The sequence below is a fragment of the Columba livia genome, chromosome 5 (assembly GCF_036013475.1).
Source record: "Columba livia isolate bColLiv1 breed racing homer chromosome 5, bColLiv1.pat.W.v2, whole genome shotgun sequence".
Classification (NCBI taxonomy): Eukaryota; Metazoa; Chordata; class Aves; order Columbiformes; family Columbidae; genus Columba; species Columba livia.
In genome coordinates, this window is record NC_088606.1 from 35,395,146 (window position 1) to 35,422,262 (window position 27,117).

The 27,117-nt window shown below is 41.4% G+C and overlaps 2 protein-coding genes across 3 annotated transcripts in view; one reads left to right on the forward strand and one right to left on the reverse strand.

The window, feature by feature from the left end:
* FSIP1 (fibrous sheath interacting protein 1) overlaps nucleotides 1–27,117 on the reverse strand; it is a 213,481-nt gene that overhangs the window by 97,383 nt on the left and 88,981 nt on the right. Inside the window, exon 14 of one of the 2 annotated variants that reach the window (XM_065064266.1) lies at nucleotides 26,057–26,795. The exons of the other annotated variant lie outside the window; for it this stretch is intronic. The gene's annotated coding sequence lies outside the window, so the exon portion shown is untranslated. Of the gene's footprint in view, nucleotides 1–26,056; nucleotides 26,796–27,117 lie in introns of those variants that run through there. 2 annotated transcript variants of the gene reach the window in all.
* Nucleotides 8,386–24,405, forward strand: THBS1 (thrombospondin 1). The gene is made up of 22 exons (XM_065064258.1): nucleotides 8,386–8,533; nucleotides 8,689–8,780; nucleotides 9,521–10,098; nucleotides 10,654–10,729; nucleotides 10,967–11,163; nucleotides 11,326–11,451; nucleotides 13,020–13,113; nucleotides 13,439–13,612; nucleotides 13,997–14,173; nucleotides 14,495–14,668; nucleotides 14,854–14,981; nucleotides 15,107–15,259; nucleotides 15,792–16,010; nucleotides 16,587–16,694; nucleotides 17,080–17,239; nucleotides 17,600–17,718; nucleotides 19,383–19,617; nucleotides 19,925–20,152; nucleotides 20,309–20,580; nucleotides 20,987–21,084; nucleotides 21,190–21,329; nucleotides 22,015–24,405. The coding sequence occupies exons 2-22, from the start codon at nucleotides 8,714–8,716 to the stop codon at nucleotides 22,020–22,022; spliced, it is 3,531 nt and encodes a 1,176-aa protein (XP_064920330.1). The 5' UTR covers nucleotides 8,386–8,533; nucleotides 8,689–8,713; the 3' UTR covers nucleotides 22,023–24,405.

Genomic DNA, 27,117 nt, shown 5'->3' on the forward strand with positions numbered 1-27,117 from the left:
TAAGAGGTTTGGTTACAATGCTTTTAAAAAAGCTAAAGAAAAGCTGGATAAAGTCCAAAGTGAAAGAGAAGAAGTTCAGAAAATATGACCTATGAAGAGAGATTGCAGAAATTGGGTTTGTTTAGTCTAGGAGACTGAGGGGAGATATGATAGCAGGCTTTCATGTGTGAAAGATTGCCTGTAAGGGAGAGTAACCGATCTATGTCTACTGAAGGAAAGACAAGAAGAAATCAGAGCAATTTGCAATAAAGCAAGCCATGTTGGGAAAGTCCTTCCACAAGTAGAGAGATGTAAGCAAACTGCATAGGGAAGCTGTGGAATTTTATTGAATAAAAGGTTTACAAAAACAGATTGGTCAATTATCGCTTTGGGATAGTCTGTTACACTTGAGCCTGGTTTACTGTACAAGACTGGATTAAACAAATAATCACCTGAGATCTCAATTCCATTTTTCTGTTCTTTTCCCTCACATTGCTGTTCTCATTCTAGAATACTGTCTACAACACAGATTTTTTACAAAACCAAGTAGTAGTTTGGGTTCCTTCTTACTTGTATGCCACGTTGCGTATCTTCTCATTTAATATCTTTGTGCTCTGACATGCCATTTGACAGCCCTCGTTCATTCTCCAATTTACAACCTCATCTATCTACTCTATGTTCTCAGTTTCCTGCTAACTTCATCTTCATGTTGTCTGGGAATAAAGAAGCAAACATCAGGGCTGGTTAAGAGTATGTGCAAATAAAAAGCATGGATGGAGCAGCTGAGTGGCCACCTGGCAGCTGACAAGTTCATAGAAGCCACTGACTGACACCGTTACCTGTGTAATTTAGGTTGTCTTTCTTTACCCAGCTGCCAATTTTCATGTGACTTGTTAGAACTTCCTTGGGATTTCTGCTCCTCTGCCAAATTTGTGTTTGACTGTGTTTGAAAACACATTTAAAATTATCAGGTGTGGAGAAAGAGAGAGGTCGTCTACACAGATACAGTCAAATAGACACAGATCATGATCACATACGTCTCAATTCCTTACAAAATTTAGGCAAAAAAAAATCTACCCCTACTAACCCCATTCAAATCAAAGATAAAGTAATTTGGACGTCTATGTTCTCAAGACCTAGCAACTATTTCCACTGATGCGTTCATTAGACCAAGGTGCTTGCTCACAAACGGAGACTGTAAAATAATATGCTGGGCTGTGAATTTAAAGCCCACATGTCCCACATTTCCTAGAGGATTTCCCTAATACTGAGTGAGTCACTAGTCAAAGCTGCTATGGAGCAGTGATTGTGCTTTAGTTCTTTTTTGTAGACCAAGCCTTTAGCCTCAAAAGAGCCATAGGAAGCTTTCTTCACTAAAGTTCAAATGATCAGGTTTCTCTAACGTTACTGGGAATTGCCAGATTGTCCTGTTTCAGATATGCAAAGTTTTGTTTCAGTGAATGCAGAGGCAGCTGGGTGGTAGGAAATACTAGTTGTAGTTTTTCAGGGGAGAGAAGGAGGTATGTGCTACACATCACACTTGTTTATCTCCTGGATGACTCTCTCCAGAACAGCTTACACTACCCCACATGCTGCGCAGCTAGGCAATACTAGGATATTAAACAAACTGCAAAGACAACTTTCACAAAATTTCCTCCCACTCCCAGTAGTAATACGACACAATTTGGGAGATGACTGTAATTGCTATAGGTATTATGCTATATGTGATTTGGATTTAGAAGTTGTGAGTCACAACAGGCTGCAGTTCTAATGAAGCAGCATAAAAACCTGATCCTGAAGAATTTTATTCATGCCAGTAGTCCTCCTTTATGTAAACAATTCAACAGGGCTAATAATGTATCTAAAAATTACAGGAATGAGAAAGGCTTTGCAGGATACATCATTGTTGTTATGACCTCTGGGATGAAGAAAAGGCTAGACATAATCTGAAATTGCAAGAAATGTGTCCATATTTCCTATGCACTTTCCATCTCATGTATGTACACTACACAGCTTGCAGTTCCATTAAGTAGCAAACTGCATGGGAGTTTCAACTGGGGCGTGTCAAGGATTCTTAGTCATAAACTTCACAGATCATTTTATTTGCTCAAAATAATCTCTTGGCAAGACATCTCACTTCCCTGCCCCCAAGGCATTGTTTGTAATAAAAGCCTGCAAATAACTATACCAGGCAATTCTGTTATTCAGCCTCCTTCCTCAACATGAAACAGAATCTCTTCCAGTCTGTGTTCTTCCTAAAGTGTCTGCTGTTACTCTGTATGTGCTCGTTGTGCAACCGCTTCTGTGTCAAACTGCTGCAGATACTAGTGCAGAATAAAGGAATTACTAAATGTCCATACTTTTTATTCACTCAGGAGTGAAGCTCAGCATTTGCCCTATCTTGTTAATCTAGACCAAGTTCACACAGATAACCTCTAGTATATGATGCTCTAGCAGTTTTCGTGAAAGTAGAAAAAAGCAGACAGCTACATATGTTGTGGTAACAGGAGGAGGACTCTGGAAATTACAAAACAGGCTTTTTATTTTATATTTCAGTCCCTTCTAGACACTATATTTAAGCAATCTTAGAAACTCTCAGGCACATCACTTCCTAGCACAAACATAATCTTCCTTCTCAGGAATACGTTACTGTTTATTCATCACTACTCCTGGTTATTTTAAATACATACCTTTCAAGTTGTGTAATGACAGCACAGTCCTTTTTTAATATACGTGTTATTCACTTTCTCTACCACATGGCTGCCAGCAACACCCAGCTATGTATTGCACAGATCTTTCAATGCCTTTTTCCCTGATGCTTAAAAGATATTATGCAATATTAGGTAATGACATTATTAAGACTGATCTATTGGACCCACGAATAATTGATTGCTTCTGCCTAATTAAAAGAAGAAAGGAACAGAGTAAAGGTTTGTATGTGATATGGCACGTTGTTCAAAAGTGGTTTCATGTTGTGGTAAAATGTCTATGTTCTGTCTTGTGCATAATCAAGCCTTGCCTGATTGTGTAATAAAAATTAAATGCTGGAGACAAGAGGTGCTGTGTTTGATAGGTGAACGTAAACTTAAGTCTCTTTTTTACTTCATCTGTGATTATCTTGAGAGCAATATAAACTCTGCAGATGCTTGTTTACAGCACACAAAAACACACTGCGACACAGACTGTGAAGAGATGCAAATGAGCAGCTTTCGTTCACTTCATGGGATCAAAGGCCCCACTATATAAATGTACAAACATATGTACTTATGCTCACCTCTGCTGACTAAATCATTTGAAAACGCATGTCCACAAGTATGCTCTGAATTCTAATGAAAACTGATGAAATTCTACCATGCACTTGAATTTGAATACATGCTCTAACAATTCACTCACTGGAAGTACTTTACTGGGGCAGAGACTAGGTGCCTATATCTAAGGTTACCTTTGATCCACTGCTGACAAAGGAAGTACATGAAAAAGCCTTTTGATAGGGAATACTAGTTTTTTTCCTCTTTATTCCTTCTTAGACAAAGGAAACACACTCCAACTTTGAAGTACCGCAAACGTTTATAGTTTCAGGAATAGAGTGCTGGGGTTTTTTTGCTTCATACTGCAAAACCTAACTATTTCTTAAAAAAAAATGCTTTTTCATTCTAGGAAAGAAAAGCTTAAAAATTATTGAATGGCTTCAATTTTTCTCTGGTATTACCGTAGTACAAAACTGTAAGCAACTCCTGTAAGAGAATCCTATCACTACAGTTAATTCCTTTAAAGCATATTCTTCTCATCAAACTGAAGTACCTTTTGCCAACCCCTAAATCCATCTAATAGTAAACAAATGTGCTGTGCACTCTTTGTAATTCAGAAGAAATTCAGCTACAAACATCTCTGCTTATTAAGGGGTTAAGGCTCAGCTCAATAAGCTAGCTATCCATTAATCAGACATTGCAATTTCCCACACATTTTTTGATAGGAAAACAGGTCTGCATTTGATGCAAAAACTTCAAAGACAAAAAATATCCAACCTGATTTGTGCATGCATGCAGCTTACAGCCATGCTTTGCATAGGGAACACGCCTGCAAAGAAAGAACACAGATGCGCAGAGCATCCTTGTCAAGCACATATGCACAAACATATTTTTAACCGTAATTTGTGTAGAATGACTCTTTCACAGACATGACATAGATTTGCTGAACAACGATGACCTGGATTCCACCCCAGAGGGGACGGGTTCTGCCTTGGGTTCAAACCCACACTCCTCCAACAGGTATCGGTCTCCTCTGGAAGCAAACCATTGGCGTCTTTCCTGCAGCACAGTGAACACCAACAGAACATATGCCACAGATAGTCGTAAATGGTGACGTCCCTCTCATTTGATTTTAGCCACTAGAACTATACTAGTTAGCTGTTCCTTTAGGAAACACAGAGCACCTCTAGGAGAGCATTCATACCCTGAAATAAATGAGATCATCTGAAGATTCTGCTTAACAGAGGAAGGACCTAAGCCACAAATGTGGAAGAAAAAGTCTACCTTCCATGTGGCAGGCAAAATTAATTCCACCAACAATGAATCAAAACAATTTTGTGGATTTTAAAAACTGATTAGATCTCTGCTAAATTGTAAAATAATAATAATAAACAACTCAACTCTCTGTATCTTCAATGCTGTGCCATGAAGTTGATATTTCATATAATTATATATTTCTATACATATACTTTATACCTTAATAAAAGGCATATTATATACTTTTAAAGCTCTCCTTCTATGTGACTAAAACATGTGATAAACTGATGTGAATTGTTTTAATACCATGCATTTCAGTAGCATCATTCCAACGTACATTGTCCCTACTATTACCCCTAAACTACAGTTTCATCATAAGTTACTAAGATTCCTTCTTATATTTATGTAACTTTAAATTAAAAAATAAATCTCTTTCTGTGTGCTAGGGGATAACATTATAAAGACATTCTAGATAGCAGGTCTTACATAGAGAAAAGTTCACTTCTTCTGTTGTAGCTACTTTGCATTTCTTTGTGGTTTGCCCTAGAATCAAACCATACTTGAAACCACACTGATTGATTCTTTTTCTAAATTTACGTATTATAGTCCTAACAGATCTACTGTTCTTTCTTGTACTTTACCATTATGCTTATGGACATGAAACACTGTGTGATATGATACGATGTGATATGATACAATATGATGTGACGTGTTATGATTATGATATGATATGATAGCACATTCGCTTCGCTCTTCAGCTTTCCACTGAGATTCATGGAATCGTAGAATCATTTTAGTTGGAAGAGACCCTCACAATCATAGAGTCCAATGAAGAAAGAGGGCACTGATTGCAAGAAGGGAGCAAAATAATCTCAACTAGTATAAAATGTGAGCTATTACTGAGTTCAGACAAGTTGAAGATCCAGCTCTACATTTCTTCAGCTTTTACTTCCGACAGGGGCACTTCAGAAGCCATACTCTTATCAATACCTCCGTCCCATCCTTCCCACAGAAAAATTAATCTGTTTGTTCAAGTTAATAAAGACTTTATAAAAAGATTAGATATTTTTCACTTAAGGCTTTATGCAGTAAGCAAAATCATCCTGTGCACAGTCACTGCAAGAGTCCAGATTACTTCTACATATATCACCAATTAAATGCATGGTACTGCAATAGGAATTAATTATTCAAATTCTGAGGGTATCATGAACACATTAACGAAGTCTGAGACAATGACTAAAATGGAGGGAGACCACATTTACATTCACAGAGACGAAACCATTTGTTCTCCCAAATACTTACTGAATGTCCATTACTTTTTTCAACTACTTTACAGTCTTGAAAGAAACTTTGGATGTCTAAATACAATCTGCAATGAATATTCAACCAAAATATAAAAGGATCCTAAACTCAAAAGAAAGTAAGAAAAGGACGTGACTCCAGAATTCATGGCAAGAGAGTGATTAAGCACATAAAACATCCATGCACTCCCAAGACCTGGCTACCAGTTTTAACAGAGTTCACTTTCTTGAACATGTCCAAATGACAACAGATAAGTTCCACTAAAAGTGTTTCAACAAGTCAGTCATCTCTTGCCTACTAATGTCAAATTCTGGCATCATCTACATGGGTATAAATTGGTGTTAGCTCCACAGAAGTCATCAAAGCCAGGTTTACACACTGTGATAAGAATTTGAACTTGGAAGCATAGGTCGTGCTGAAATTATGGGTCAGATTTTGACTTCAATCATTGTGGTGTATTTCTGGTGTAATCAGATAGTTCAAAGCTGAATTCATGTTTTAAAGGCATTATTTAAAATTTAAAGATGAATCCAAGTTACAAAATCTCACAATACCCATCAAGCTGGAGTATTCTGACAAAAGATTACAGATTCATCCACACACCTTTGGATGAAATAAGAGATAAACTTTGGACATGTTCTTTTCATTTTCAAGTGGATGGTTCCTGGTTGCTGGCCCAAATCTCCTCATTTAATATAAAAACACTTCTGAGGTTCTCTCACTGCCTTTCAAATCTAACCTCAATTTGACTTACTGCCACATGAAGAAAAGCCTGAAGACAACATCCCAGGCTCAAAGACACAAGCTCACATGAGCAGCAGCTCCCTTGGCTTCCATGAGACAATCCATCAGAGAAACTCACTGGTATGTAAAGGGCTTAGTGGGCTAACCACTGAGAATTACCTGTGAATTAAACCTGGCCAGGTAGTGGCAGTCAGTGTCTCTTTGTTGCTCTCTCACTGATTTTTTTTTTTTCCTGACAGGGTTCTCATCATCACCATCATTTCTCTTCTCTCTCAGTTTTTTATCTTGAGACACCACTTAAAGATTTTCTTCTATGAATCATTATACAATAAAGAGGCCTACTTCAGTTGGTACACTCTATCTCTTCAGTTAAAAGGGCAGACAATCATTTTGGCTTTACTCTAACATACACAACTCTGCAGCTATCTCGTTCTTTGGGTCAAGAATTTCCCAAGGCATTTCCTGGGATAATCTGCAGAGCAGTAACACCTTCTCATACATTAGCCAGTCCGATTGCCTGATGTGTTTTACAAAGTTCAGTTTAGAGTCCAACTCAGTCACTGCTTGGGGTTGCCAAGCCCACTCCGATTTTCCCTCCCCACACACGCAATCGCCTGACGAGAGCCTTCTCATTCGCTGACACTCGGCTTTCCACAGGAGCACATGCCAAGCATACAAAGGCCGGGGAATGCAGAGGAATTAACCATTTTTGGAATTTGATTACTTCAAAGCTGTTTGACACACTCAAGTTACTTTTGGTCACACAGAGTACGACATGACGTAGAGAACCTGCCTTTTTAACCTTTAGAAGCTTTCCTCTTACCTGAAATCGGATTACGTGGGAAATTCTTGGCTGAAGTAGCATTAATCATTTTGTTCATTAGACAAAGCTGCTGCTGGAGATTCTCAGCAGCAGAACAGCGTTAGTCACTTCATTCCGTGAGGAAGTTGTTAGCCGAGGGTCACCCCCATGCACCATTCCCCAGTGACCAGGAGAAGTGGGGTGGGAAGGAGAAGGTGCCAGGCTCCCCTATCCCCAAATCCTCTCTTCCCCCACACCCGTCCCATGCCCTTCCCAAGACTGGACACAACGAGCTAACTAGAATTTATGTTTATTCTCCCTTTCGTGGGCCCAATGTCTCGTGTGCTGAGCGTTGTCACCACCGGGCCGGAAGAGCAACCTCTAATTAAGCTAATTAAGTTAATTAAGTGAAGATTGCTTTCGCTAAGTGACTCGGGGCAGCCGGAGGCAGCGGCGTTGGGCACAACCTCCCTGCGCCCCGCCGGCCGGCGGACACCTGCGCAGGGTCCGCGCCCCCAGCGCCGCTCCGGGGTGCCCGCCGGCTGCAGGGGCACGGCCGGCTGGCGGGCACAGCGAGGGCCGGACAGGCTGACGCCGCTGCGCGGGGCTGGGGCCAGTACGAGCGGCCAGGAGCCCAGGGGCCGGAGGGCAGGGCTGGGATGCCGGGCGGGCAGCGGGGCAGGCGCGGAGCGGGGGCCAGGCGCGCTTCACCGCGGGTTCGGTGGTCCAGGACCCCTGACGGCCTCCCCGCTGCTATCGGGAAAGGCGACAGCGCGGGGCCGGAGGGCGGCCGACGGGCTCCGCCAGACAAGCGCTGTAGGAGCTCGCGGGGCGCCCCCAAGCGGCGCTGCCGCCCGCTCCCCGGCCAGCGGGGCGCAGCGGGACGCGCAGCAGCCCCATCCCGTCCCGTCCCGCCCCTGTGGAAAGTTGTCTCTGGCCGCGGAGCCGCCGGCGCCCGCCTCCCGCTTCCTGCCCCGCCGCCGCTGATTGGTCCGCCGCGCGCCCAGGAATGCGAGCCACCCTTTAAAGGCGCGCGCGGCGGCGGGTGCCGGCAGTGCCCGGGAGCGCTCGTGCTGCCCGCAGCCTCGCCCGCAGCCGCCGCTCCGCCCGCCCGACAGCCAGCGCCGCCCCGGGATATTTGTCGCCGGTAGCCGGAGGTGTGGGAGGCCGGCCCTGCCCGCCCGGATCGCTCTCCCCGGAGGTAAGTGCTGAAGAGGCTCCCGCCGCGCTCGCTGTCCCCTGCGGGGAGCGGGGGTCAACTGCCCCGTCCCCGCTGCACAGCCGTCCTGCCTGCGGGGAGCGCTGGGGTCGGTGCGCTGGGAGGTACGTGACCTTCTTCTTTCTGTCTGTCCCTAGGCTGGTTCAGAGACAGACCTTTGCCATGGGGCCAGCGACTGTTCTTTTTCTCCTCCTCATGCTCGGCGTCTCGGAGACCAAGCGCACCGCAGGTAAGCGCAGCTCTGTGCTGATACTCGGAGCGGTCAGGGAAGGAGAAAAAAAGCAACAAACAAAACAACACTTCTTGATGTAGGCAGTGAACTTGTGCTTGGTGAAGAGCTCCAAAGCTTTCAGTGAACAAAAGCTTTTTAACCTGAGCATTCACCTGGTTGGGGACAAGAGACTATCTCTGGTATGGCATTTGTGTAACTTGCAGAAAGAGAAACGTAGTTTCCAGGTCTTGAGCACATAGCTTGTCCACTTCTGTGTTGGGCACAGGAAAGGGGAACGCAATGTTGGGGCTGGCTGAAGAAAGAATGGGGCAGTAGGCTGCTGTCATGGTGCTATAGTGAAGCTGCTACTGTGTTTGCTGTTGCCCAGCTGGAGTAAGCCAGCTCACTTTGCTCTATCCAAGCATGGAAATATTGCAGTCTGGGCTCCTGATGTCTATTTCTACTCTGCTGGAGTCTGATGAGGTGCTAGAACGGCCGCTACCTTTGTGTGTCAGTCAGTGGGTACCTGGCACTCCTGTGCCGACTGGCTCCTGTACAAGAATGCACATGTGCTGCCACTCAGCAGCTTCTGGTGGGACTGCTGAACCACCGGAGCTACTGGCCGCGCTCTTACACGAGGCGCTGTGCCTTGCGTGGTGTGCACCACAAGCCAGTATGTTAAGCAATCTTGGGAGAAATGTATCTGCTCAGACTCTTCTTCTCTCTTGCTCATGATGCTTGTTCTGGTCTCCCTGCAGAGTCCAGGAGTGATGATAACAGTGTCTTCGATCTCTTTGAGCTCATCGGTTTCATCCGGAAGGGAGCTGGGCGCCGGGCACCCGGGGTGCACCTGGTGAAGGGACCAGAACCCTCAAGCCCTGCTTACCGCATTGAAGATGCCAGTCGCATTCCTGCTGTCCCTGACTCCAAGTTCCAAGACTTATTAGATGCCATCCATGCTGAGAAGGGCTTCATTCTCCTGGCCAATCTTCGGCAAGCCAAGAAGAGTAGAGGCACGCTGCTGTCTGTGGAGCAGAAGGATGGCTCTGGCCATGTCTTTAGTCTAGTATCAAATGGCAAGGCAGGCACCCTGGACCTGAGCCTTTCTGGTGATGGCAAGCAGCAGTTAGTGTCAGTAGAGGATGCCTTGCTGGCTACAGGACACTGGAAGAACATCACCTTGTTTGTGCAGGAGGACCGGGCTCAGCTCTATGTGGGGTGTGAGAAAATGGAGAATGCTGAATTGGACATCCCCATCCAGAACATTTTCACTAGGGACCTGGCCAGCAGTGCTAGGCTCCGTATTGCCAAAGGAGGAGTCAATGACAACTTCCAGGTAAGACTTTCACTTATGTTTTTTCCTTGTGTTGTCAGTCATCTGCCTTGAAGTTGCGTTAGCTGCTCAACCAGCCTAAAAAGCTACAAAGACATGGGTAATAGGGAGAAAGGGTTCCACTGCTGTCTCATTTGTGTACATCTGATATGGACCGCTTCTAAATCTACTAAACTTAATAATGGAGTTTGAAGGGCGAAGCATCAGATTTGCAGGGATTGAACTTTCTGCAGCAATAAGAAGGCACTGAAGCTTCCAGACGCATAGTTGTAGCTTCATTGCTCAGCTTCCTATACGAGATTCAGGAATTCATGGTTTTTTCCCTTCCTGCCTGGAGAGCTGCCAGGTCCTTGTGGTCAAGGATGAGAATGTTAGGAAACAGGGCTTGTTATCATTAAGGAGAATAAAGCAACATATTTCATTTTGCCATCTGTCTGTCATGCAATGACTTTTCATGATCTTATGTGACCTTAAGTGCCTACAAGCTCCCTCCATGCAAGTTGAACCCCTTTCCCTTGCAGTCGCTGCAAGTAGCTGTAATTCTTCCTCTGTCCACAGGGACTGCTGCAGAATGTGCGGTTTGTGTTTGGAACAACTCTGGAAACTATCCTGAGGAACAAAGGCTGCTCCAGCTGTAAGTTTGCAATCTCTTGAATCCAATGACCTATTAAAAACAAGATTCCTCATTACCTTAGAAAGACAAGTTGAAACAGAACTCAGAGGTATGCTGACAAGCAAATCCATGTTGTGTAAGAAATAAGATTCTGCAGGCACCCTAATGAAGCTGGTGGCAGCTGCTTAGCAGGTGTTCCCCTGGAATGATAAATGCACATGGTAAAAAACGCATTTACTTTACGCTTTTGTCTTTTAGCCACTAATGCAATCATTACTTTGGACAACCCCATCAATGGTTCCAGCCCAGCTATCCGCACTAATTACATTGGCCATAAAACAAAGGACATCCAAGCAGTCTGTGGTTTTTCCTGTGATGAACTAACAAATATGTTTGTGGAACTGCAAGGGCTCCGGTCCATGGTTACAACACTTCAAGACAGAGTTCGCAAAGTGGTGAGTGTTGGTTGAATTCATTATACGTTTCATAACTGGCAGTTAGTGAATGACATAAAACCTGTACATTGACAACCTGGATAAACAGTAACAACTTTATGACTGTTGTGGAAAAGGGTGTTTTCTGTATTAACTTCTAAATATCTTCTCTCCCCCCGCAAGACTGAAGAAAATGAACTCATTGCCAAAGTGGTCCAGATCACTCCTGGAGTATGCATTCATAATGGAATCTTGCACAAAAATAAAGAGGAGTGGACCATTGACAGCTGCACTGAATGCACCTGCCAGGTAAGATTCCTTACATTCATAAATCCTCTGTATACAAGTTAATGAGCTGAAATTGACAGAGTTTTCTAAATTACATTATTTGTTAGTGAATCCTGCACTGGACTGAGCATACTAAAGTATCCAGAGAATTATTTAGTTTATTTCATCCTACTACATCTCTGGAATAAAGGCAGCTTTCATACAGTGTTATATCAGCAGTGCATCAACAGCTGTATAAAGTTATATAAAGTTATATAAAGTATCACTCTGATACAGCTGTTAATGCACGTTTAGTTCCTTGTTTTGGGGAATGCCTGTACTCTTTATATAAACTCATAAGTAAACTGGAAGTCAGCATTAATAGAACAAATTTATAGTACTATCAGCTTTCCTTCCTGGAATACTTTGGATCCACTTTGTCCTCACTGAACCTCCTGCTGGCTTCGTAGGAAAAGACATTCTAGTGCTCAGTAAAGGCTCTTAAACTTACAAGGTGTTTCTTTGTCTAACATCTGCTTCTAGCTGTGTACTATTAGTTGTTACAGATTATATGGAGCAGCAATCCCTTCCAGATTTCAGTTTAAATCCCAGGATCACCTGGCAAGATACTTATGCTTTGTGTTTTGCTTCTGTGAAAGGTCGTAAAAGCACACCAAAACATACAGTTTTGTGTTTCAGAGTTTCTTTAAACTCTTTGCTTGCTCCCTTTAATTATAAGCATACGTTAATAAAAGCATCTTGGAGTACCAGTCTGCAAGAATGGGTTAAGTAGCCTGCTGCTGCTTACAAACTAAAGGCTGAGTATTTGTACATGTGCAATCCACAGCACCTCACCAAAACATGCTTTTGCTTTTATAGGTCTCTACATTTTGTTGGGGTTTTTTTTTTGTCTTGTAGTCAGCAAATGATACTGTGACTTCTGTGTTTGCCTCTTTCCAACCAACCCTCTTACTCAATGTCGACTGTAATTACCTTAATGTAGTCTTTTGCTTGGGGAGATTAAAACAGTAATCATGAGTGTCCTAACCAAGCTGCCACCTTCAAGAAGCAAAACTCCAGGCTGCCCTTTAGCTCTCATTGAGATTGGAGGTGGGTGTTCTTACCCTGCCTGCTTGGCTTAAAGATCAAAGACCTCTAAGTATAAGTTATAGATTTCATGGCTTTTGAGCAGAGTCCACTAAACTCATTTTATCTTTACCATATAATCAGCTTAAATCCATATTAACTGAAAAGAAATTTGGCTTCTCATTCTTGTTTCATTCCCTTGAAGTCTGACCTTATACTTTGGGTATCACATGATAGCCTTTTAGTCTGGCCAGCATCTGGTAGCTACTCTTGATCAGCTTGTGCAAAACCAATACTTCTGCTCTTGACTGAAAAATAATGGGTAAAAATTTGAATGAGATCAAGTTTGACTAAAAATACCTGGGAGTAGCCTTGAGTTGTATTAGCTCTAAATACAAGAGCATCTGTTTTAGATGTGCTATTGAGTCTTTAAGTGCTGCAAAAAGATCTCTTTATCACTTAACCAGGCTCCAGACATCGTTTACATTCCACTTGCTTATTGCGGTTCTCACAATTCTTTATAGAATTCCGCCACTATATGCCGGAAAGTGTCCTGTCCTCTCATGCCTTGTTCCAATGCCACTGTGCCTGATGGGGAGTGCTGCCCCCGATGCTGGCGTAAGTACTTAACAATACCTTCATGTTTCTATAGCATTTGTTTTCATCTAGATAGACACAGGCTGTTCTAAAGTGTGCCACAACTGGATATAACCTTGCATCACCGGTGTAAGTTTAGCCTGAATGCCTCTTTGAGGTTATTCACTTAAGTGATGCATGTGAGCAATGAAACTTTTGAGTTTGTGGCCTTTATCTTGTACAAGAAAGGAAGATTCATGTGGCTTTTGGGGACAGTTGTGTCCTTTTTGGTGGAGGAGGCGGAGGGAGAAAAGACTATGGAAAAATGCATACTTGGATTCTTATTTGGAGCGATATCCCTCTGCAGCTAGCGACTATGCAGATGACGGATGGTCTCCCTGGTCTGAATGGACTTCATGTTCTGTGACCTGTGGGAATGGGATTCAGCAGAGAGGCCGATCCTGTGACAGTCTCAACAACCGCTGTGAAGGGTCTTCTGTACAGACTCGGACATGCCACCTTCAGGAGTGCGATAAGAGATGTAAGTACTTCATCTGCTCACACCAGTAATAAAACAGAGGCTGCTTTTGTTGGCTTAATGTTAACACCAAAGATTCCCATGTAGCCCTGTCACTGGGACGGAGCACTGGCTTCTAGCTTTAAGAACTTGTGTTAATTAGTTAAAGGGGAGCAGATAGTTAATGCAGTAAATAGGCCTATTTGGGCACTGCTTCCAGGAGATTTGAGGCCAGTTTAGATATGCAGTTTCTTTAGTGACAAAATAACTTGAGCTGTGACGATGCTGAGGCTATCTGATGTATATGGAGTCTTTGCACAGTTCTCATGTTGGCTATGTCCTAGGTGCTGTGCAGCTGAAGTCTGTTCTTCAGAAACTCTATCAATAACAGACGTCTCTCTCTTGTAGTTAAACAAGATGGTGGCTGGAGTCACTGGTCACCATGGTCATCATGTTCTGTCACTTGTGGCACGGGCATTATCACTAGAATTCGTCTCTGCAACTCTCCAGTACCACAGCTGAATGGCAAACCTTGTGAGGGTGAGGCAAGAGAAAACAAATCCTGCCAGAAGGATCCTTGCCCAAGTAAGTGTGTCCAGGTGGTAACTACTATTTGGTAGCTTAAATGGTGAACTTCCTGAGTAGTTGCTATATAATCTTTCTAGTAATCCTCTCTCTAAGTTTAACTTAGATGTGGGCTAGGTGAAACCTCAAGGATAGTTTCAGATGAAAGTGATCTCTTCAGATGAAACTAAACTGTTTTCTATAACTCTTCCATGGAGTCCATTAATTCTGTCATTTATGTCTGAAGTGCTCTTACTATAAAAGTAATAGTTGTTAGACAGATACTATTTGTACCACCAAATTTAAAGCTATATGTCTCTTCTACCTTCCCTCTTCCTTTAGTTAACGGCAACTGGGGACCATGGTCTCCGTGGGATGCTTGCACAGTGACATGTGGAGGAGGGCTGCAAAAACGTAGCCGTCTCTGCAATAATCCTGAGCCTCAGTATGGTGGGAAGACTTGTGTAGGTGAAGCTAAAGGCACTCAGATCTGCAACAAACAGGACTGTCCAATTGGTGAGTATCCATTTTCTCAAACATCTGAAGGCCATGAACGATCTTGAAAATACTGATTAAAAAAAATTGACTTAAGTCTGTAAAACACAAGTACCGATATTTTAAACCAGCATATCAGCCAAGTACAGTAGTGTAGCACCATGGTAAGTGTCCATCATCTCGATGCTCTCTCCTTTGTTTCTCAGATGGGTGTCTGTCCAATCCCTGCTTTGCGGGGACTACATGTACCAGCTCCCCTGATGGCTCCTGGAAGTGTGGTGACTGTCCTGCTGGCTACCATGGTGATGGTGTCCACTGCCAAGATATTGATGAGGTAAGAAAACTAGAGTTTGGCTCTTGAAAGGTAGTGAAAGAAAATAGGAATCCTAAGAGAATAAAATCCTGGTGTGTTATAACACTAACTGTTGTTCTCCTTTATCTCAAACTCTTGCATTTCAGTGCAAAGAGGTTTCTGATGCCTGCTTTGTCTTCAATGGAGTGCACAGATGTGAGAACACTGATCCTGGGTACAACTGTCTGCCTTGTCCACCACGTTTCACGGGGACACAACCATTTGGTCGCAGTGTTGAGGATGCCATGGCTAATAAACAGGTATTGTCAACCTGAGAACTGCTCTGGGTTATGAAATCTTAGAAGGCTTCTAGACAACAGAAAGCATCTATGCATTTCAGGGAAGAAGAACATGGTACATTTAACAAAACACCATCCTCTGTGATTCAGAATAGGTGGAGCATTAAGTGATTTCTACTGCAGTTCAAAATGAGTTTTAAAAATCAACTATGGCAGGTTCAGATGTTATACATTATTTTAGGGGAGTCATTCAATCAGTATTCAATTATGATCCGACAGTATGTGCCTTAGAGGTATTTTAGTGATTAGTTCCATTTGAAGATAAATACAGTTTGAACAAGAAAAATAAGTGCCAAGACTGCTACTGGAGTTGGAGAGTGGAACCAAGTAATGTATGAGGTTTTTCCTTTTTTTTTTTTTTTTTTTTTTTTTCTCTGATTGAAGGATCTGATTAAATCAAGCATGTATTTTCCATGTTTTATTTGAATCTCTGGGGAAAAGCGAGGGATAAAAAGATGTTTCCAGTGAATTTAATTTCTGTGTGGTCTCCTAGGTCTGCAAGCCACGTAATCCATGCACAGATGGAACACATGATTGCAACAAGAATGCCAAATGCAATTACCTTGGGCACTTCAGTGATCCCATGTATCGCTGTGAATGTAAACCAGGCTATGCTGGCAATGGCATAATCTGTGGAGAAGATACTGACTTGGATGGATGGCCAAATGAGAATCTTGTTTGTGTTGCCAATGCCACTTACCACTGTAAAAAAGTAAGTTTACCCATTTTTCTATCTACTATTATTACAGCCTAGCTGAGAAATATACAAAATACGTTATGTTTGAGGTATAAAGTGAGTCTCTATCTAGTTAGTGCTATTAAGCTATCCTCTCTGCAAATAAATCTGGTAAAATACCCTTGTGTGTAGGTACACCATTGTCAAGGTTTTGCTAGGAGGTTCTTGCTATTGATTTAGATATTTTAGCAATATGGGTAAAAAATGAAGCCTGACACAATTATGAATGTTTGTTATAAATACTCTAGAAATAATCTAGTTTAGGCTATACTTATATCAGCTTTACCCTGACATAATCTGTGCTTCTAGGGGAGAAAACAGGGGTAAGATTCTCAAAAGGAGCCAAATCTTTATTTTAAAAATTATTTAAATTATGTGGCTTTCCAACACATACCCTCAAAGTAGTGACTAGATAAAATTGAGAGAGCTGCAGTAAGATAACACCTATCTGACTGAGGTGTTACGATTTTGCCCAACAATTAGATTTTACCTGCTTAAAACCCTATTGTAATCATGCCAGGAGTAAACATGTGTTTGCTTTGCCCTTTCTAGGATAACTGTCCTAATCTGCCCAACTCTGGGCAGGAAGACTATGATAAGGATGGGATTGGTGATGCCTGTGACAATGATGATGATGATGATAGTATTCCTGATGACCGGGTAAGATAACACAAAAGAACAGCTTTTGAGAATGTGGCTCTCCCATTCCCCTTCCCAAGGCTGGGGTCTAGCTTCTGACCTTAAGATTAAGAGAGGACCATAGGAAATTTCTGGCACTGACAGCTATCCTAAAACCCTTTAGATATGCATAACTATGCAGATAAATGTTCTGCAGCTGACTGAGTTTTGGAAGTGAATCTTAATCTTTATTCGGTCATTCTTAGACTTGTGCAGGCAATGGGGCGTTTTGAGATGAAAGCTTCCTAGTTTAACACTTTTCTGCCTTTCACTTCTCCTTTCATATAGTGGTACAAGCATAAGCAGAATCTGGTTAAAGCTTTAATTTCATGCTTTTCAAAGCTTGACTTCTTTCTTGCTCTTGCAGGACAACTGTCCATTCATCTACAACCCACAGCAGTATGACTATGACAGGGATGAAGTGGGTGACCGCTGTGATAACTGCCCCTACAATCACAACCCTGATCAAACAGACACTGACAACAATGGAGAAGGAGATGCATGTGCGGTCGATATTGATGGAGATGGTAGGTGGCCTCTAATCACTCCTTTAGATGGTTTTCTAATCATGGCTTGATCAATTATACCAAATGTACCACTGATTTCCCACCAGAATTTCATCCTTGAACACACAAAAGGTGTTGTTTGGTTGTTTTTTTGTCTGGTGGTTTCAGGATGCAAAGACTACTAAAGTAGCAGTTATAGCTAATGGAAATTCACTGTGCACTTTGGGCACAGTTTGGCAGAGCTAGTGATGAGTCAAGGTGCAAAGCTTTCAAAAGCTGCTCAAAATGCTTTCAGAAATGTATTTTAAAGTGTGTAGCTTTATACAGTCCTTCATATTTAGATGTTTGACTTATGTTCATGAACTCTCCTTAATTTTTCAGGGGTTCTTAATGAAATGGACAACTGCCAATATGTCTACAATGTAGACCAGAGGGATACAGACTTGGATGGTGTTGGAGATCAATGTGATAACTGTCCTCTGGAACACAATCCTGACCAGGTAGGGGATTTGCATTATATAAATAGAAGATGGATGCTATTAAAAATATATTATATTGTAGAAAATATTTGAACAGGTTACAGCTTTATTTTGACTTGTCACCAATCATTCTTATTAATTTGCTAAATGATGCCTGTATCAAATAACATGACCTCACAGTTCAAACAGCCGTTAGGTATCTTCTGAAAAGTAACTCTAGTGAAGATCTCGGAGACTACTGTGTGTACTAGTCTACTAAACATTTCATAGGTTTGTCAGTTGAAGTGATTCTCATAGTAGGGATATGAAAGTCCTGGGAGCATTGTATGAAATCTAGGTAGGTAGGAACTACACTGTTCATAGCCTACGGTGATGTGTTCACTTAAACACAAAGTTGCACTTTAAGCTTTGTCCTTAAGTCTGAAACAGCTGTATTTCAAAATAACATTTCTACTGGTAAACTGAAGGCAGCACAGGTTGCTTTTTTCCAAGGAAGAGGTGTATTCTGACACTTAAACTCTCCTTCACAAAATCTGGGGGGAATCCAGACTCACAAATTGCTTGTTCAAAAATGTCTGAAGGCAGAGGTAGATACAGCTTTGACAGGATGGCACAGACTTGAAGTTTAATAGCTTCAGGGACATAACTGGAATGTTTGAAGGGTTAGAAAAGCAGTTGCAAATTAGTGGAATCTAGTGTAGTATGGTCATGTAGCCTAAAATAAGTGTTACTTGAAGAATTTAAACAGGTAATATAAAATGTCTTAGTCTTTGTATCTTGCTTTACTACTTCCCCACCTTAGGATGGAAAGTGCCTGAAGATCCTTTCTACTTTCTTCTCCATGATTTACAGGCAGTGTTTCTCTTAACAGTTTGAAATCTTAATGTAATTCTCTAAAGGTTTCTCAAACACTTTTCTAATAAAGTTCTAGAAGTGAAGATAGATTTCAAATGGCAGAAGGAGTAGCTATTGAAGCTGAGTGGTATGCCTTCTGCCTACACCAACACCAGGGCCATCCACCAGTGATGACAAGACTACTAGACTAAGCCTTGGGGCAGCCTTAGGGATGACCAGATTGTTTTTCTTATTTCAGAAGCTGCCTGAACAAATGGCTGGCTAAAATACATGAGCAGAGAAAACAGTAGTTCATGCCATCTTTGGCCACTAAAGGAATAATTGTCTTGACTGAGTCAGGGAGCATGAAAAGCATTAACGCTTTTATGGTAAAGAAAATTATGGTATGGTGTGGTAGCTGTAAAATCAAGACTTGGTAGACTATATTTCAATGTTAGAGTCTGTACTGGCTAAGTACAGAGTAGCATTTCCCTTATCTGGCCCTTGGAACCAGGGAGTTGCTAGAGAAGGTGAGAGGTAAAGGACCCTGTGTCCAGTCTGGTAGACTAGTGACAGAAGAGTCACTTGACAGATGGGAGAAGCTGATCACCACTCTTTTTCTGCTGCTGTGGATCCAAGCTAAAACCAGGGCAACACTAAAGCAGCCCCCAAAGCAGTTAACACAGGCAGATCTAAGTAAATGTGTATTAATCCTCATACTTCACTACATCACTCTTTGCTCTCGCTAAAGCAAGCAGAAATCCCAATTAATTCTAGCTACTAAGGCTTGCATTTTGGACTTTTTTTAACTGGGTTTTTTAAATGTTTGTTTTGGTGGTTTTTTTTCTTAGGAAGACACTGATTCTGACCTCATAGGTGATCAGTGCGACAATAACCAGGATATAGATGAAGATGGCCATCAAAATAACCTTGATAACTGCCCCTATGTGCCCAATGCCAATCAAGCTGACCATGATAAAGATGGGAAAGGTGACGCTTGTGACCATGATGATGACAATGATGGTATCCCAGATGACAAAGATAACTGCAGATTGGTTGCCAACCCAGATCAAGCTGATTCTGATGGTAAGGTGGCCAGTATTATAGTAATGTTTTTAAAAGTATCTTCCAATAGTTTGCTATATTTTTTGATGGTATTTAGGATAGGGAAAAAAAAAAAAAAACCACAATGTAAAAATGGCCACATATTCAACTTATTCCTGAGTTACTATCAGCTAGAGCAAAAGGGCATTTTATACAGTAGCTGTTGTAGCTTCTGTAGTGCCTGCCAGCAGGACCTGGGCGGTCAGAGATCTGCAATTAAGATTCTAACTCCAAGTTGTAAGATTTGGAAGCAAACAACAGTGATGGTGAAATTACTTGTGTCCTGCAGGTGATGGACGTGGAGATGCTTGCAAAGATGACTTTGACCAAGACAGTGTGCCAGACATTGATGATATCTGCCCTGAAAATGTGGACATTAGTGAAACTGATTTCCGAAAATTCCAGATGATTCCCCTGGATCCCAAAGGAACATCCCAAAATGATCCAAACTGGGTGGTTCGTCACCAGGGCAAAGAACTGGTTCAGACAGTCAACTGTGACCCTGGCCTTGCAGTCGGTAAGGGAAAAATTTTAACTCTAACAGGAATTACACTGTTGCTTGTTTGTTGGTTATGGTTGGGGGGAGGAGAGAACCTGAGGCACTATGAAGGAATTGTTTAACAACCACGAAAGAACCGTGCCTAAAATTTTCTCCTTTAATGCCCCCTCTCAGGTTTTGATGAATTCAATGCTGTGGACTTCAGTGGCACCTTCTTCATCAATACAGAGAGGGATGACGATTATGCTGGCTTTGTATTTGGCTACCAATCTAGCAGTCGTTTCTATGTTGTCATGTGGAAGCAGATCACTCAGTCTTACTGGGACTCCACACCAACCAAAGCTCAAGGCTACTCAGGTCTCTCCATCAAAGTTGTGAATTCTACCACTGGTCCAGGAGAACACCTTCGTAATGCTCTGTGGCACACAGGCAACACTCCTGGACAGGTAAGAGTGGCACTTTGATTACCTACTCTGTGCACTGTAAAGCGGGCTGTTTTTCCAACAAGTTAGACATTTACAGGGGCTCTGCGCACGCTGATCAGATTGGCATAGTTTTCTTGGCAAGACCAGTAACTTTGTAATGATCCCTAGTCATGCAAAATATTGTATAAAATTAACAGGATTGTATGCTGCAGACAGGCTTGTCAGCAGCAGTGAATCAATTGTTTCTGGAATTGTGGAGTAGTTTCCTATTTAAAAGTAAACTTAAATACCGTTGATTTCAAAAGACCAAATTACAGCGCTTAATGACTTTAAGCCTTTACTAATCATTATCATCAAGGCACCTTCATGTCAAAATAATAGCTGTGTTATCACAGCTCTTTGGTTAATAAAAACTATCCTTTCATAGGTGAGAACTTTGTGGCATGACCCTCGTCACATAGGCTGGAAAGACTTCACTGCATACAGATGGCGTCTTAGCCATAGACCAAAGACTGGTTACATCAGGTGAGCATCATCCTTTTATCTTAAGTAACTATCACAAGGAAAGTGGGTGTCTGTAGAACCTGACAGAAGCTTATCAAAGATGACTGACCTACTGTCTCTTTGTAGGGTTGTAATGTATGAAGGGAAGAAAATCATGGCAGACTCGGGACCAATCTACGATAAAACCTATGCTGGTGGTCGGCTAGGATTGTTTGTCTTCTCTCAAGAAATGGTGTTCTTCTCAGATCTTAAATATGAATGCAGAGGTAAGGGAGACTGTGTTTAAGAGATCCTATATAAATGAATTGGTTCAAGAAAGTTGCTCTCAAAAATAGAATGGATCAGGAAATAAGAGCAAAGAGGAAAAGTTCATCTGTGATCTTTCATGGCTTGATGTCAAGCAAGTTCTGCAGGCAGAAAGAGGACACCTTTTTTTATAAATTCTTCACAGTTAGAAGTTTAAATGTATAAAATCTAAGTATATTGTTATACTGTTATTTCAAAGTATCAGAAATCCATGTTAAGATATTTCATATCTGGAACTTGAATCTCCTTTAAAATGCTGACTAGAATGAATCAACACAGCTGACAAAGTCCAGGGTGAAAATATGAAATACTGACTTTAGCAAGCAAGAGAGTACAGTCTGACATACAGAAACCTGATTTCCTTAAAAGCAAGCGAAGTAGAAGGTTGCCCATATCTTGCACTCTTGCAGTTCACTGGAGATAAGTGTGTATGACCAGTTCCAGGTGCCCCAGTCTTCTTAAATTATTACTTCATTATGTAATGGTTACATAGGCTGGATTCTGAAGTTAACTCAAGAGAGAGTACCTCAACACTTTGTTTTCATTACCAGTGTGTTCTTTAGAAGTGTCTCTAGCAATTAATGTCTTAGACATAATCATGCATAATACACAGAAAAATTTAAATAACTTTTTTCTTTTTCACAGATCCATAATCACAAGGTTATTGGATCCAGGGACTATTTTAAAATGCTGGTATTGCACCTTCTGAAACGTTTAGCCTTACAAATCCTGGGACCGTTATACTATTCCTTCCTTTCTTCTTTCTGTGTAAATGTGGACTCGAAACACATGACCTGCCTCAAGAGAATGCTTTTGGGAGAATGAAAGTGAAAACATACTTGGTATCTGACCTCTGCTGAAGTGGAAGGAAACAAATGTGTCTTGCAAATGAGAATTATCTTCACTGAACAAGCACACTTCTTTCAGTAGGAAAGACATTTGTTTGCTGTTTATCACAGTGCAGTGTCACTGCCTCTCTAACTGGAGGTCCCATGGAGTAGCATTTTGTAAAAAGAACATCTTTGGATGTGCTATGGACTACTTAAACTGAAGACCTTTCATTGTGTGGGGAAAAGGGGTTTTGGGTGGGAGGGTGAACTCCAAGTCTTTTTATTTTAAGGGGGAGAGGAATTTTTTTAACGATGGCTGTGCTACCTTGGTTTACATCCATTTAACTTGGAGGAATTGTTATTGCTCTATATGTCATATCTTTCAGATGAAAACACAGGCTTTTACTCTGTCAATAGTGAGCTAGATCAGCTGCTCTATTACACAGGACAAAAGAGAGATCCTAAAATGGATTACAATGGTGGGAGGGGGAAAGAGGATAAAAACTGGCACACTGGATCACACCAGCTTTGGAAGAACTGGGATTTACAATTAGATTCTGTTTTTTCCTGATTAGATGCAGATCTTTCTTACCTTTAAATGTTTTCTTTCAGATATGGTGCCAGAAAGCACCACCATCTCAGCCAGCACTGTGCTGACTTTCAGGAAACCAGCACGTGCTTCACTTTTTACGGTTAAAAAGGCACAAAAACAATAGTAATGAAAACATTCCTTTTCTACATGCCATAGATGCTTTAAACCCCTCACTTCTTTGGAGGGGAGGGGAAGGGGCCTGTAGATAAAATACTGAAAGTAAAAAATATTTATTTTTACCTATCCTTGATGTTATAATAACTGAGGAACTGATTAAAGTAACAAGAAATGCGTCAAGACTATCCACCTAATCATTGTTACAAGTCTTTATGACTGTAAGATTGTAAATACAGATTATTTATTAACTCTGTTCTATATTGAAACTAGAGGGGGTTTAGTTGAGAGGGGGGAAAAAAAAAACCTTGTCTGGAGCAGACAGTGGTGATGTATTTGTTACAAAGAGAAATTTTCCCACAAAGGCTTTGAGGAGCAGGGAGAAGTGGTGGTGTGGGGAATGGGATGTTTGTTTTTTCTCAGTCTGAGCTCAGCGTTGACTTTTCCTTTCTTTGTGCGAGGCAGTCGGTAGCCTGGCAGGCAGCCGTTCTGCACAGCAAAAATGCAAGTCCCTGTAGATGGTGGCAGTTCCTGCCACCCGTCCGCAGCACTAGAGACAAGGGAATGCCAGTCACCAGCGGAGCGGTGATTCAGTGCTGGGAGGTGTCTGCGGTGCTTGACCACTGGTCAGTGGGCCAGACACAAAACCGGAATTCCTGCCCTGAGGAGCCTGCGGAGGGAATCATGATGAGTGTAGTCAGTGACTGCTCAAAGTGGCTGTTTGTGCTGCTGCACGCTAATTGTTGTAACTAGCAATGTGCAGTGACAAAAGGAATTCTTAATGGGCCAGATAGAATTTCAGGAGCATCTTGCAAAAGAGGGAGAGGGCTTGATGTACATCAGCAGAAGACTGGTTTCCCCAATGGAAGGGGCTGCATCCTTATACCTATAATATTTCCTTGTCTCTTCAGAAAAGGAAAAGAAATGAAAACAGTGAAAGTTTTACATACAAATATTACCTCATTGTTGTGTAACTGAGAAAAATCTTTGGATTAGGCAGAGTTCAAATGTCTAACAAACTTTAAAGCTACTGTAGTACTAAGAAGTTAATGCTGTACATAGTCAAAATTTCTTTGCAGAAAATGTATTCCCAGTAAGGAAATGGTGTTGGAAAAAAAAAAATGTCAAATGCAGTTTCTAATGTTGTGTTATATTTTTTTCCAGTCATCTTGTATACCATTGCTTGTATTTTTATAAATTATTTTTCTCATTGCCATTTTAATAGTTAATCACATAATTGTGTAGATATGCTATTTAAATAATTTATCATGAAATGCTACCTGTAGAGTTAGTATTTCTATTTTTATAAAACATTTGCACACTGAAGATTTTTTTTTTTTGCTTCCCTCCTCCCAATGTTTATGCTAGCAAAATTTTCTAAGAACATGCTTTTTTGTAAACATTTTTAACCATTTTCCATTTTAAAGTTGTGTAAGTTGTACAATAAAGCTTCTTACATACATACAAAAAACAATAAACCAACAAGGACATTTATATTTACGCCTTGGTGCTCGAGTTTTATTCATGTTTTGTACTACTTCTGTAGTACACCGATATACTACACTGATACACTAACATACAGCTCAGCTATTCCTGCCAGCAGGACCTGGGCACTCTCGACCTGTTTTTTTCCACTGCCCTCGCTAGTGACAGGATTGTCTGCCTCACTTCTCTGGGGAGAGATGTGGTGGTCTCTTATAGGAGTGCACCATCAGTGTAAACAGTCTGATCTTATCTGGGACTGCTGTTCTGCTGTCCTGCAGTTCTGGTCTCAAACTCTCTTCCTCCCAGGGACACCAAGAGTCAAAAATGATGAAAACCAAACAAAGTTCCTACCTGGAAGAAATCTCTTTACTGTGCTTGCAGGAAGTATGAGATGATACTCTGGATTTATAAAGCAAATCAGCTGTATGAACAGATATACCTACATATGGATATATGTAGATATGAATCTAAAAAAGAGACCTGTTGCTGATGAGGGGGAAGATACCCTTGGCAGCCCATTCCAATGACCTTGTCCAAGCCCAAGACAAACTTTCATGCTAATTTATTGCATGCATTTGTGTAACTTATATCAGTGTAATATCTGAAACAAGGCTGATATATGCCTTAGAATAATACATGCAAGCCATTATGCCTTGTGTTAACTCATACGTTAAGTCTACCCGCTTCTTGCTTGGACTGTATGAATACAAAGGGACACAAGATGTACAGGTGAGGTAAGCTAGCCTGCACTTGCCCAAAGAAACAACTGTCAAAGAAAAACTAAATGGGAAGAGCAGGGAAAACAGCTGCACTCCACACGGCAAAAACTCTGTAGGTGAAGCCTGCAGGACACATGCTGTTCCCAGCTCCCTGGTGGACACGTGAGTATATCACCCAATACATGCCACTGCTGGTGTTATTGGTAACTTGGTCAACTTTTTCACATAAATAGTCTTTGAGTTTCATGCTATTGGAGAGTGCAATGTTTTCTTACCCTAGCATGCTCTTCTCAGAGCCCATGCAAATACAGTAGCTTAAGTTTTCAAGTGGTTATCTGCATCAAATCTGTGTTCAAGAGGTGTAGTAGTTTAACCTGTAGATATTGGTAACCTATGAAGATAACAACTGAGATAACTGTAGCAAATCTGCATCTTAATGACAATAGGGTACTTTACTGATATTGCCATAACTTTGTAGTGAAGTCCATATTATGGTAATTGGTTGCTTTTCAACATAAATACATTTTCGAAAGGACTGCTGAGATGATAGAAGAAAGCATCTTAGTATAGCCACAAGGTGACTTCTAGCTCTTATTTCTTGTCTTTCGCAAGAGAGAAAGAATGAGCAAGTGCACAAAGTTGTATGAATATTTCAGTGGAGTTATGAGCAGAGGAAGAGAACTCATTAGAGAAGAGTTTGGCAAGCAAAAGTCTTAAAGAGAAAAACCTTCCATAGAAAATCCATAAAATTAGGCAAGTATCACAGAGAAATCTGTATTTTCAAATTTAGACATAACCCAGGAAGCACAGCCATCATTTGTCTTTAATTTTTCAACTGTGTTCAAATTCAAGAACTGACAGCCTAGGCAACACATACAAGAGCTAAACTGAGTGCTGCTTAGATGCTGCGTCAGTCTCCCTTGATGACTCCACTCACAAAATGCGTATGAAGAGACCATTTTATTGTTATTGCAAAATTAGGGTAGGATGCCTCTGGCAATACCCTTCCCACCAAAACTATGCATACCAAATATACAAAGCAAACAACAGGAAAAGAATGGCATAGAACAGTACTTCCAGAAAAAGACAGGAAATTTTCAAGTGGAAAAAAATAGTTCTAAATAGGGAATACCTGCCTATAAATCAAAATTATTAATGCACTTTAGCACTCTATAAATTAATACACACTTGTGAACATTCCAGTGTGCTTTTTTATAAAGCATAATAGATTAAGAACTGCAGATTCAGCTGCAAGCAGTGAACTATTTCACATAGACTTAAATGACAGAGAGCCCTTTTTTCTAACTACTGCACCTGGATTCCAGCCAATCCCTCAATGAAACGTATAATTGGATAACTGTAGTTATAGTATTAGTAGTATTCAAGCGCCTCTATTCTATTTAAAAAAGGAAACGGTTTTCCTGACCTTTAAATCTAGCTACAAATAAAAGAGTGATTATTTTGCAATAAATCTGTTCAAAATTAGAAAAAAAAACCAACACACAGTTATTATTTTTCCTAGATTTCAAAAACCTTCCTAATTTAACAACTTCCCAAAGCATCTGCCAAACCACCTTGTCTTCTGCGTCTGCCCTTCACACCGTGCGATTCCCAGAGGTGGGGGTCTCTCCTGTAACGGGAGAGGACCCACTCTTGGAAGTATAAACAGTGTAGCAGGTTTTGCACCTAAAAAGCAAAAGTGAGAGATTTCATTTAAAGCTGTGTCTAGAAAGCCTTTTTAAGCAGCAGGAGAGAGGAGGTGCATTCTCATATTATTTGCTGCAATTTGTCTGGAAAACAGTGGTTTTTAACAAAATATAAAATTTCTTCCCATTGTTGAAGCTACAGAAATTGAGCTGCAAACAACAGCCTCTCACGTGTCCCTCCCTGATTTGGGGGTAAAATTGCAGCCTTTCTAGCGCGTGAATTATTGGCATACTTTTTCGCACTTCCAGACCAGTGCTGGCTACTCCGGTGACATGTTTAAGCAGCCCTTTCCTCTCTGATC

What these genes read in the sequence shown, in the direction of transcription:
- THBS1 (XM_065064258.1), top strand. Translation starts at nt 8,714, where the DNA reads ATGGGGCCAGCGACTGTTCTTTTTCTCCTCCTCATGCTCGGCGTCTCG. An exon ending in AAGACAGAGTTCGCAAAGTG is followed by an intron (nt 11,164 to 11,325) that starts GTGAGTGTTGGT and finishes TCCCCCCGCAAG; the next exon opens with ACTGAAGAAAATGAACTCAT. An exon ending in TGACCCTGGCCTTGCAGTCG is followed by an intron (nt 20,153 to 20,308) that starts GTAAGGGAAAAA and finishes GCCCCCTCTCAG; the next exon opens with GTTTTGATGAATTCAATGCT.